This window comes from Sinocyclocheilus grahami, unplaced genomic scaffold (assembly GCF_001515645.1).
Source record: "Sinocyclocheilus grahami isolate Dianchi unplaced genomic scaffold, SAMN03320097.WGS_v1.1 scaffold82.1, whole genome shotgun sequence".
In the NCBI taxonomy this organism is placed as follows: Eukaryota; Metazoa; Chordata; class Actinopteri; order Cypriniformes; family Cyprinidae; genus Sinocyclocheilus; species Sinocyclocheilus grahami.
In genome coordinates this window covers 1,374,346-1,387,414 of record NW_015505261.1, presented here as the reverse complement: position 1 = coordinate 1,387,414, position 13,069 = coordinate 1,374,346, and the positions used below count along the sequence as shown (strand labels likewise).

Genomic DNA, 13,069 nt, shown 5'->3' with positions numbered 1-13,069 from the left:
TTAAAATTAAATTTTTTTACAATTTTTTTACCAGATGGTGCCATTTTTTTTTAGGTTTCACCTATAAAGAAATTACTCACTTTATTTCTGTTTTCTGCTTCTGCATATTATAGAGCCAATTGGATAAATTTTTGCAGCTATACTTGTGTGGGTGTGTTGGTATGGATGTCAGAGTGTGGTTTGTATGTGTGTCATAAAAATTAAAAAAAATTGTGTGTGTGTGTGTGTGTTCTTGTAATGTTTGAGAGAGAAAAGCTCTACTGCAAATCACAAATCCAACCACTGTGTGCGCCAGCAGAGTTTTGCTGGCATCTAATGGGGAAAATGTGGTACTGCGCCCAAACAAAATCTTACTGAAAGCTCATTTTTTGAGATATCAACCTCAAATTTGGAACACAACTTGTTTAGATTTCTAGCAGGTATCGAGTTCAACATGTTTCATAAAATATATATTTTATATAAAATATCGGTCATAAATCATTTTCATAAACCTAAACATCTAGAACTTTTTTTTTGTTTCACTTTTTAAACTTTTTTTACTTCAACAATAATCTGCCATGGCTCTTCTTTAAAATGAGACCAAACTTAACCCTGTGCTCCCAAGCTTCAAATTTATATGACAGTTTTTTGACATGGACATTGTTGTCCACTATGGACCTATGTGTAACTTTTTTTTAATTGACGCACAAGGGTTAATAGTGCTGTCAAACGATTAATCGCGATTAATCGTTTGACAGCACTAGTTCTTAAGAAATGTTTGAGAATAGCTACAGAACTCTAAATATTCTTAACTTTACTCATGAGTTAGAAAATCTGGAAAAAAATTTAAAATAAATAGCAGCTATAAAGAATTTTATTGGTAAAAACATTTTGTAAATGCGAAAACGTTTACTCACATTTAATCATTTCTGATTGGCTGTGCCACACAAATTACTTATCGCTGGAAACTTGTTGCCTCACACCTGGTGTTCTTGGCCACTGTTGAAACATCTAATATGATATGTATGACACTTTATACAGGTTATACTGAAGCACGAATATACTGTGCCTGTGAAATCGCACACACGTGAAGGAATGTGCTGGAGATTTGTACATCAGAGGTAATCTGCATTCACAGTAAGGCAGCGGCTCTTCCTGTCCTCTTTTACTCCAGAGACCTCGCAAACTCTGCATAGTCAATGTAGCCATCATTGTTTTTGTCATCGTCTCTGAGAACGTCATCAATGAGGTTGATGAGATCCTCTTCCCTCATTGGCTGGCCATCATCTCCTCGTTCCTGAAAAACCAAGACCAGGTGACAATATTATAGGTGTAACAAAGAAAAATTACATGATAAATGATAGAAAGAGAGGCTGAAACAAGTGTACTTGAGCTACAATTATAAAATTACATTTAAATTCAAATTAAATTTAAAAAACATTTATACGTGTCATTCTAAAGTTAATATTATTCATTAATATAATAATAATAAACTATGCGTAGGCGTGTCCGAACTGTAAACTGGTACACACGAACAGCGTTGGTGACATTTCAAAAATCTTAATCATTCTAAACTTTGTAAAGCATCCTAAAGTTCTGAGGATGGATTGAGTATGACCTTTGTTTTCCTGACATGTTATTAGCTGGAAGACAGACAGCCAGACAGCCGGACAGACGGACAGCCAGACGGACAGCCAGACGGACGGACAGACGGACAGCCAGACAGCCGGCCAGCCGGACAGCCGGACAGCCGGACAGACGGACAGACGGACAGATAGAAAAGAATCAAAGCTAAATCAACAAACACTATGGACATGCATATCACATGAACAGCTTCGGATATGTGCATAGGTCCTAAAAACAAGTTTTGAAGTAATGGAAACCTACTCACTCTTTATCCTGAACCATATTCCTGTCCAGCCGGGTGATTGGTGGAGGCACTTGCTTTGAAGCAGCTGCTCCTCCATGCTGTCCTCCATGCTGTCCTCCATGCTGTCCTCCATGCGCCCACACAGTCAGCACACAGCTGCAGCAGAGCAGGACCCAGCTCCACAATCTCAGCTGCTCAGACCTGCCTTTCAAGCTCATTACACTGAAATCACGCGAGAAGAAGACGAGTTCACGCGAGAAGAAGAACGACGGCTCCCTTCATTACTGCTGACGGACATCTGACCAATGACAGCAAACACACAATATCAAAACCATTATACAAAATATCTAGACTGAAACAACTGTATATTTTTATCCACAAATCTGAGAAATGGGCGCATGTGGCTGACATATGGAAGAACTCGAAGAACGAAAGAGCTCGTGGAGGAAAGCAATAACACAATTACTAAATACAATCAACGCTAAGCGTGTGAAAGACTAAACAGATAGATATGAATACTGAAATATTAAGTTACAGGAAGAGCAGTCTAGACGTTGCCCGTTACACAGTCACCTGAACGCTTGTCTGCGTTCCTCCTAATGCATCTTACAGCGATATAACAACATACACATGCAGATGCACTCACCTGCTGTGAATATTCGCTCTATTTGTTCAGAGCAGAGGAGTAACAGTGAAGTCCTGCTGATGTTTACTCAGCGCCGCTCTTTCTGACCGCTTCAGCTTGCCGTAGTTACCGTTCACCTCATGGACACGACAGCTAAACTCTGATTGGACGCGATCGTTTTTATATTTATATATATATATTTATATACACAATGTTATTATGTTTTATGATGTTTTATTTTATGTGAACAATAATGAAACAATATGAACAATAATAAAAACGTTAAAATATGTCTAGCTTTTATGTAAACTATAAATACAAGCTTTTAAAAATGTTTTCATTTAATTTAATTATATTTTATAATGTTTTATTTTATGTGAACACAGTAAAAACACAATGTGTTACATATCAGGATGCAAGAAAAAAAGCACTATATTAAAAACTATACCGAATTTTACAACGGGAATAAAAAAACGTTACAGTATGTTTTGCTCGGATTAAATCTATACTTACGTGTAAAATATCAAAATATCAAAATCGGACTAAAAAGTGACAGAAAATGTAATCCTATAAAGCTCAATTTCAACGATATATAAGAAAATATACTGAATTCTAGTGGCTCAGCTTTTTAACTGATCTCTTTGTAATTCTTATTGGAATAACGTCTTTTTAAAATGTTTTTCATTTCATTTAATAATTTGATGAGTTGGACGAAAAAATGCACTATATTAAAAGCTATACCTAATTTTCCAGCAATAATAATAATAATAAAAACAAACCGTTAAAATATGTCTTGCTCTTATATATTTAAACTGTTTAAATACAAAAATCTGACTGAAAAGTCACAAAACTCTAAACCTAAGCTAATTATATATATATATATATTAGTGCTGTCAAACGATTAATCGCGATTAATCGCATCCAAAATAAAAGTTTTTGTTTACATACTATATGTGTGTGCACTGTGTATGTTATTATGTATATATAAATACACATATATGATATACAGTATATATTTTGAAAATATTTACATGTATTTACCAAGCGGCAACCTCCCGCTCTCTCTCTCTCGTGAAGCCAACACGGAAGTGATTTAAACTGTAATTCGTCAACTGGCCGCTAGAGGCTGGCTGCAAAAGGGAGTCAATCCCATAGACGCCCCATGTTAAAATGCCCAAGACTCCCATAGACTCCCCATGTTAAAATGCCCAACTTTACAGCAGAAAAAAACATGTTTACAGCCTGGTTCAAAAAAATTATTTTGGTCTATATAGTTAATTTTGCCCTTGATGACAACTGTGAGGGGGGTGAATTGTTTTTTTAACTCATCCGTTTAAATTATATTAAGCCTTAAAGTTCTGCATAATTAAGGGCGTGGCCACTTGAGTGACAGGTGGATTGCGCTGCTGTCACCACCGTCGAGCTAGGTGGGCGTGGCTTCAGCAACCAGCTCCCACCTCTTTGCCCATTTTCGATTATCCACGGCCGGCTCCGCCCACTTTGAGCTTCAAAAACGCTCTTCGGAAACCTACGGGTGACGTCACGGACACTACGTCCATGTTTTTATACAGTCTATGGTATTTACATGTATATGTTCATATTAATGGAATTTATATTATATATAAATATATTTAATATATAAACAACAAATGTCTCTTAAATATATACGTGCATGTGTGCGTATTTATATACACATAATACATTTATATTAATTTTAATATATATATATATATATATATATTACATAATTAAATGTAATTATTAATTAAAATAATAATTGAATTATTACATAATAATCGGTCGACAGCGTTAAATATATATGTACCGAATTCCAATGGCTCAGTTTTTTATATTATTTATTTATATGTATTTTTTTTTATCCTATTAAGCCTAAGGATCACCTTCTCAAATTTCAAAGCAATATCAAGAATAGAAATAAATTAGAAACGATGCAGATTTTTTCCAGGTCAGGACGGTCAGGACGGTCAGGACGGTCAGGACGCGGTCAGGACGGTCAGGTCGGTCAGGACGCGGTCAGGGCGGTCAGGACGGTCAGGTCGGTCAGGACGCGGTCAGGGCGGTCAGGACGGTCAGGTCGGTCAGGACGCGGTCAGGGCGGTCAGGACGGTCAGGTCGGTCAGGACGCGGTCAGGGCGGTCAGGACGGTCAGGTCGGTCAGGACGCGGTCAGGGCGGTCAGGACGGTCAGGTCGGTCAGGACGCGGTCAGGGCGGTCAGGACGGTCAGGTCGGTCAGGACGCGGTCAGGGCGGTCAGGACGGTCAGGTCGGTCAGGACGCGGTCAGGGCGGTCAGGACGGTCAGGTCGGTCAGGACGCGGTCAGGGCGGTCAGGACGGTCAGGTCGGTCAGGACGCGGTCAGGGCGGTCAGGACGGTCAGGTCGGTCAGGACGCGGTCAGGGCGGTCAGGACGGTCAGGTCGGTCAGGACGCGGTCAGGGCGGTCAGGACGGTCAGGTCGGTCAGGACGCGGTCAGGGCGGTCAGGACGGTCAGGTCGGTCAGGACGCGGTCAGGGCGGTCAGGACGGTCAGGTCGGTCAGGACGCGGTCAGGGCGGTCAGGACGGTCAGGTCGGTCAGGACGCGGTCAGGGCGGTCAGGACGGTCAGGTCGGTCAGGACGCGGTCAGGGCGGTCAGGACGGTCAGGTCGGTCAGGACGCGGTCAGGGCGGTCAGGACGGTCAGGTCGGTCAGGACGCGGTCAGGGCGGTCAGGACGGTCAGGTCGGTCAGGACGCGGTCAGGGCGGTCAGGACGGTCAGGTCGGTCAGGACGCGGTCAGGGCGGTCAGGACGGTCAGGTCGGTCAGGACGCGGTCAGGGCGGTCAGGACGGTCAGGTCGGTCAGGACGCGGTCAGGGCGGTCAGGACGGTCAGGTCGGTCAGGACGCGGTCAGGGCGGTCAGGACGGTCAGGTCGGTCAGGACGCGGTCAGGGCGGTCAGGACGGTCAGGTCGGTCAGGACGCGGTCAGGGCGGTCAGGACGGTCAGGTCGGTCAGGACGCGGTCAGGGCGGTCAGGACGGTCAGGTCGGTCAGGACGCGGTCAGGGCGGTCAGGACGGTCAGGTCGGTCAGGACGCGGTCAGGGCGGTCAGGACGGTCAGGTCGGTCAGGACGCGGTCAGGGCGGTCAGGACGGTCAGGTCGGTCAGGACGCGGTCAGGGCGGTCAGGACGGTCAGGTCGGTCAGGACGCGGTCAGGGCGGTCAGGACGGTCAGGTCGGTCAGGACGCGGTCAGGGCGGTCAGGACGGTCAGGTCGGTCAGGACGCGGTCAGGGCGGTCAGGACGGTCAGGTCGGTCAGGACGCGGTCAGGGCGGTCAGGACGGTCAGGTCGGTCAGGACGCGGTCAGGGCGGTCAGGACGGTCAGGTCGGTCAGGACGCGGTCAGGGCGGTCAGGACGGTCAGGTCGGTCAGGACGCGGTCAGGGCGGTCAGGACGGTCAGGTCGGTCAGGACGCGGTCAGGGCGGTCAGGACGGTCAGGTCGGTCAGGACGCGGTCAGGACGGTCAGGTCGGTCAGGACGGTCAGGACGCGGTCAGGACGCGGTCAGGTCGGTCAGGGCGGGCAGGACGGTCAGGGCGGTCAGGACGGTCAGGCGCGCTGATTGGATTTGAGTAGTGCGTCATAAGCCGAGTCTAGCGCACTGGGCAGTAATAATCCACACAGCAGCCGAGGAATGAAGGAGCTCGCTTAGGACTCTCGGGTGATGGGGAGTTTGTGCCTAGTTAATCAGTCACCTCGGTCGTCTGCATGGCTAACCTCTGCAAAGAAAACGAGAGGGCCAAAGCTATTTTCCGACGACTGGTTCGTTCTTGGTGTCGTAGAAAGTAGGCTTTAGGATAGCGTGATGTTTCCTAGCAACCGTAGCTCTCCGACTATTGAATGTAGCTGGATAATGGATATTTAATCGGCGGTCGATGAGTGATTGTTCCATTATTGGACTTTATGATGTTTATAAAAACCCATGTTATTTTGAAAGCTGGAAAAAATATACATTTAATGCACTACTTAAGAAATACTCTAAATGTGTTTTTGGCATAAGTTGTTCCAACTGCCCACAAGATATCACTGATCATATAAATGGGGGGGGGAAGTTGAATTTTGTCGAGCTTCAGGAGTTGCGCTACCAGCATGCAGATGACTTCAAAGCTAGCAGGTGTGACCTTAAAGCAATAAATCAATAAGTTGGTAAGAACATTAAAATGCAGTCCATTGTATAGGCTAAGGTTTTGTGGGTGTACATGTGTCGCTCAGTGTGTCGTCCACTCGATGGCGCCACTGTGTCGGTGGGGTTGAGGACAGGCGTCTCATTTTATTGTCATTTTGCATATTGCATTCTGTGGCAGGTGTTTGCATATTTTCATCTAAGCAGACTCGTGACCTGGTCTCATTCCAGACTATGATGGAAGCAGCTGCCTCTCTTGATCTGATAATTCAATTACGACAAGCCCTGCAAATAGTTTACACAATATAATTGGTTAAATAGATTTAGTCATCCAGCAGTGGAGGGATTTCAGGGAAACAGCTACAGGACATAGGCTAGTCATTGCAAGGCCTTGCTTTGGGAGAAAAAAAAGACTGTTAAACTACATTTGTGACCCTGGACCACAAAACCAGAACTAAGGGTAAAATTTTCATCTGAAAGCTGAATAAATAAGCTTTGCATTGATGTATGGTTTGTTAGGATAGGACGATATTTGGCAGAGATACAACTATTTGAAAATCTGGAATCTGAGGTTGCAAAAAAATCTAAATATTGAGAAAATCGCCTTTAAAGTTGTCCAAATGAAGTTCTTAGCAATGCATATTACAAATCAAAAATGAAGTTTTGATATATTTACGGTAGGAAATGTACAAAATATCTTCATGGAACATGATCTTTACTTAATATCCTAATGATTTTTGGCATAAAAGAAAAATCGATCATTTTGACCCATACAATGTATTGTTGGCTATTGCTACAAATATCCCCGTGCTACTTTTTTGTGCTCCAGGGTAACATTTATAGTCTAAACCAGGGGTGCCCAAACTCGGTCCTGGAGGGCCAGTGTCCTGCAGAGTTTAGCTCCAACTTGCCTCAACACACCTGCCTTTAAGTTTCTAGTATGCCTAGTGAGAGCTTGATTAGCTGGTTCAGGTGTGTTTAATTAGAGCTAAACTCTTCTGGACACCGGCCCTCCAGGACCGAGTTTGGACACCCCTGGTCTAAACAGACACTTAACACATTCCTGTTGTGGGTTTATAAGACTGAGACTTAGTTTTGTGAGTCTTTGTTCTTTTTAAAGGAATATAGTAATATAGTTGACGAAAAACTGCTGAAAATGGACTCATTCTCAGGGCATCTTAGATGTAGATGAGTTTGCTTCTTTGTCTGTTTGTCTGAAGAAATGTATAAATCACTTGCTCAGCAATGGATGCTGCTCTGCAGTGAATGGGTGCCGTCAGAATGAGAGTTCAAACAGCTGATAAAAACATCAGAATAATCCACCCGACTCCCATCCATCCACTAATGTCTTGTGAATGGAAAAGCTGTGTGTTTGTAAGAAACAAATCCAACATTAATTTATTTTTACTTTAAATTGATATTTTTGGCCAAATTAGCAGTCAGTAATCCATAATAATGCATCTTCTAGTGAAAATCCCATCCCCTGTTCTCCTCTCACAGAAAAATCCTGACATTTGTTTAAAACTGTTACGAACTATTTTTACTTAAATGGTGCTTGGTCTGTGCATATTTCTCTCCTGATTCAGACAAGACAACCTTTTCACTGGAGAAAGCAATATTATGGATAGACGACTTAGCTGGAAGCAACAGTTTTAACGTTAAAACGTCATTTGTTAATTAAAGTGCAGCTTTTTGCTTCACAAGGCAATCATTGTAATGTTTTTATGAGCTGTTTGAACCCGTTCACTGCAGAGGATCCATTCATGAGCAAGTGATATAACCTTTTTCCAAATCTGTTCTGATGAAGAAACAAACTCATTTATTTTGGATAGCCGAAGGTAAATTTTCAGCAAATTTTCATTTTGAGGGGGAACTATTGGTCTATAGCTGGTTTCTGGTTGTTTTTAGCTGCTCATACCTACAGGTGGTTCAGCTGGGTTTTGGAACATATTGCTGGTTATCCAGCTATGACCAGCTTGCACCAAATAATGACCAACTTGAAGCAACAACAGATATAAGAGAAATGGATAAGACCAGCTTGGCCAGACTGAAAGATCAGCTAGCCTAAATGAGTGAGACCAGCAGCTGGACTGATTTAGATGTTTTAAGAGCATTGGAATGTATTGTATTTATTTATTTTTCTATGCCATTTCTCTTAACAGGGAGTTCGACTTCTCACTAACCTGCACTGTAAAAAAATGCAACTGGATATTTTCCAGCTGACGAAACCTTTTGAGTCTCAAATACTAAGAAATGCCGTTTTCTTGAAACTACATAAAAATCCTTGTCAGACCAACAGAATTGAACATAAAAACCTTTGTCAGACCCCAAATGTTGTCCCAACTAGGCAAACACAGTTGTCTGAACAAAGAATTTCATATTGCTAAAATGTTAAGGCTTTGTGAGTTCCCAGCATGCATTGCTGCATGAATAAATTATGCAGATACTGTGGTTATTGTTTTGCTGTTTGCTGGCTTCATTGAAACTGTTTTGTCATTATTGTTAGTTGTTTGTTGTGAAGTGATTTAAAGAGCTCATCTTTTTTTTTACATTTGTTGTACAAGTATTGAGGCTTTGAGTATATACAAAATATCTTCATGGAACATGATCTTTACTTAATATCCTAATGATTTTTGGCATAAAAGAAAAATCGATCATTTTGACCCATACAATGTATTGTTGGCTATTGCTACAAATATCCCCGTGCTACTTTTTTGTGCTCCAGGGTAACATTTATAGTCTAAACCAGGGGTGCCCAAACTCGGTCCTGGAGGGCCAGTGTCCTGCAGAGTTTAGCTCCAACTTGCCTCAACACACCTGCCTTTAAGTTTCTAGTATGCCTAGTGAGAGCTTGATTAGCTGGTTCAGGTGTGTTTAATTAGAGCTAAACTCTTCTGGACACCGGCCCTCCAGGACCGAGTTTGGACACCCCTGGTCTAAACAGACACTTAACACATTCCTGTTGTGGGTTTATAAGACTGAGACTTAGTTTTGTGAGTCTTTGTTCTTTTTAAAGGAATATAGTTGACCCAAAAACGAAAAACTGCTGAAAATGGACTCATTCTCAGGGCATCTTAGATGTAGATGAGTTTGCTTCTTTGTCTGAACAGATTTGGAAATGTATAAATCACTTGCTCAGCAATGGATGCTGCTCTGCAGTGAATGGGTGCCGTCAGAATGAGAGTTCAAACAGCTGATAAAAACATCAGAATAATCCACCCGACTCCCATCCATCCACTAATGTCTTGTGAATGGAAAAGCTGTGTGTTTGTAAGAAACAAATCCAACATTAATTTATTTTTACTTTAAATTGATATTTTTGGCCAAATTAGCAGTCAGTAATCCATAATAATGCATCTTCTAGTGAAAATCCCATCCCCTGTTCTCCTCTCACAGAAAAATCCTGACATTTGTTTAAAACTGTTACGAACTATTTTTACTTAAATGGTGCTTGGTCTGTGCATATTTCTCTCCTGATTCAGACAAGACAACCTTTTCACTGGAGAAAGCAATATTATGGATAGACGACTTAGCTGGAAGCAACAGTTTTAACGTTAAAACGTCATTTGTTAATTAAAGTGCAGCTTTTTGCTTCACAAGGCAATCATTGTAATGTTTTTATGAGCTGTTTGAACCCGTTCACTGCAGAGGATCCATTCATGAGCAAGTGATATAACCTTTTTCCAAATCTGTTCTGATGAAGAAACAAACTCATTTATTTTGGATAGCCGAAGGTAAATTTTCAGCAAATTTTCATTTTGAGGGGGAACTATTGGTCTATAGCTGGTTTCTGGTTGTTTTTAGCTGCTCATACCTACAGGTGGTTCAGCTGGGTTTTGGAACATATTGCTGGTTATCCAGCTATGACCAGCTTGCACCAAATAATGACCAACTTGAAGCAACAACAGATATAAGAGAAATGGATAAGACCAGCTTGGCCAGACTGAAAGATCAGCTAGCCTAAATGAGTGAGACCAGCAGCTGGACTGATTTAGATGTTTTAAGAGCATTGGAATGTATTGTATTTATTTATTTTTCTATGCCATTTCTCTTAACAGGGAGTTCGACTTCTCACTAACCTGCACTGTAAAAAAATGCAACTGGATATTTTCCAGCTGACGAAACCTTTTGAGTCTCAAATACTAAGAAATGCCGTTTTCTTGAAACTACATAAAAATCCTTGTCAGACCAACAGAATTGAACATAAAAACCTTTGTCAGACCCCAAATGTTGTCCCAACTAGGCAAACACAGTTGTCTGAACAAAGAATTTCATATTGCTAAAATGTTAAGGCTTTGTGAGTTCCCAGCATGCATTGCTGCATGAATAAATTATGCAGATACTGTGGTTATTGTTTTGCTGTTTGCTGGCTTCATTGAAACTGTTTTGTCATTATTGTTAGTTGTTTGTTGTGAAGTGATTTAAAGAGCTCATCTTTTTTTTTACATTTGTTGTACAAGTATTGAGGCTTTGAGTATATGTTCAACCACTTAAATCTATATCTTGGACATCCTAGTCTTGTAGGATGCATTACAAACAAAGACAATGTTGTTCATTGTGGTTTATAACATTTATAACATTTCATTATGTTCTTGATACCATCATCATTTTACTGAGATAAAGTAATAAGTCCATATTTGTCATTCGAAAATAGACGTAAAAAAGGTAATGTGGTGGCTATTTACGCATTCTCTTTTTTTCATCCAGGAAACAGAAAATAATACATTTACTCAACAACAGTACTTGTTGTTTCAGTTGTTGTGACAAGAATATCTTTTTTTTTAGCAAAATAGGACAATCATCATTGCACGACCAAACAAATTTAGGTTGGCTGAACGCAGTATTGTTACTTAGAAGAACTATACAAGAATTGTTGGGACAACTCAAAAGTCTCACTGCATCAAGTTGCCTTGTTTTTTTATGTTTTCTCAACAGTTTATTTTTTACAGTGTGCGAATATATGAGGGAATATTAGAAATGGAATTTCCAGGGTTGAAAAAAATCATGGAAGTAATCAGGAAGTCATGGAATTTTTCCTCAGCTCTAAAATAGCTTACACTCTTAAAAATACAGCGATGCCGTAGAAGAACTATTCTTGGTTCCACAAAGAACCATTCAGTCAAAGGTTCTTTAAAGAACCATCTCTTTCTTACTTTTTGTAAACGGAAGAACCTTCTTTCGCCACAAAGAAGCTTTTGTGAAACAGAAAGGTTCTTCAGATGTTAAAGGTTCTTTATGGAACCATTTAGACAAAAAGGTTCTTCTATGGCATCGTGAAGCACCTTTATTTTTAAGAGTGTAGGCTATTTGTCAATGTAGCAACCATATGCAAAAACCTTAATTTTGCATATCCGTAGTGAAAATGGGAAAATGTAGCTATTTGCATAAAACCAAACTGATTCCATTAGCTAGGCCTACATGTCACCGCCCACGTTTTTATTCAGCAAATCAGTTCATTTGATCGAAAGCAGACAACTTGATTAATATTCATAAGCCCAACATGCTGTTGAATATTAGCCCAACAGATAAGAAATTAGCCTACTCATATTTCTAGGCTATAATTATAATAATATAGTTCATATTTTTCACAGATAATATTAATTGTGACATTTTTCATTCATACATATATTAAACGGTTTAGTTCTAACCCTTAAATTCTATCATAAAAAAGCTTGAATGATGTTCAGCTATGCGATATAATATCACGATTCACGATATTCTTAAAGTTCTTTCAAATGTAGGCTACTGTGTACTAAAGAGAGGCTGATGATAGCCTATTAGAATAGCAAATAAAAATAAAAATTAAATAAATTCATATGGTCAGTCATGAGGGAACGCTGAGTGAAATTGAATGTGTTTTACAAAGTTTGGTGCAACCAGTGTTGGGGAAAGTTACTTTTAAAAGTAATGCATTACAATATTGCGTTACTCCATAAAAAAGGAACTAATTTCGTTACTTAGTTACTTTTTATGGAAAGTAATGCATTATGTTACTTTTGCGTTACTTTTTAAATCTGGGCTGGGCTTGCTTGTTTGATTTTAAAATAAAAAAGTTCTATTTTTGGCAAATATAAAAGCCTTTTAAGCCAAAAGTGAAATGAATAAGCCTCAGGCTGAAGGGAAAGTACATTTACGTCCGTACAGTAGATTTTTGCTTATTAGTACGGTTGAACTGGATCATCGAAGGTCAGAAGCAAATAGAATGGGATTAAATACATAAAGCATATTTGTGTTGTTTAAAGGGGTCATATGATGCTTTTTTAAAGATCATTATTTTGTGTATTTGGTGTAATAGAATATGTTGACATGCTTTAATGTTCAAAAAACACATTCTTTTTCAAATACTGTACATTATTGTAGGTCCTCTATGCCCCGCCTCTCTCAAACGCTTCGTTTTCTACAAAGTCCCTC

At 40.6% G+C, this 13,069-nt stretch overlaps 1 protein-coding gene across 6 annotated transcripts in view; it reads left to right on the top strand.

The window, feature by feature from the left end:
- Positions 1–6,162: 6,162 nt before the first annotated feature.
- LOC107586483 (tetratricopeptide repeat protein 7A-like) overlaps positions 6,163–13,069 on the top strand; it is a 53,057-nt gene continuing 46,150 nt past the window's right edge. For 2 of the 6 annotated variants that reach the window (XM_016273855.1, XM_016273860.1), the window contains exon 1: positions 6,163–6,297. In XM_016273855.1, the coding sequence (XP_016129341.1) occupies positions 6,244–6,297 (54 nt within the window). In that variant the 5' untranslated portion in view covers positions 6,163–6,243. Of the gene's footprint in view, positions 6,682–13,069 lie in introns of all 6 variants that reach the window. The other 4 variants (XM_016273859.1, XM_016273858.1, XM_016273857.1 and 1 more) reach the window with 4 other exon arrangements.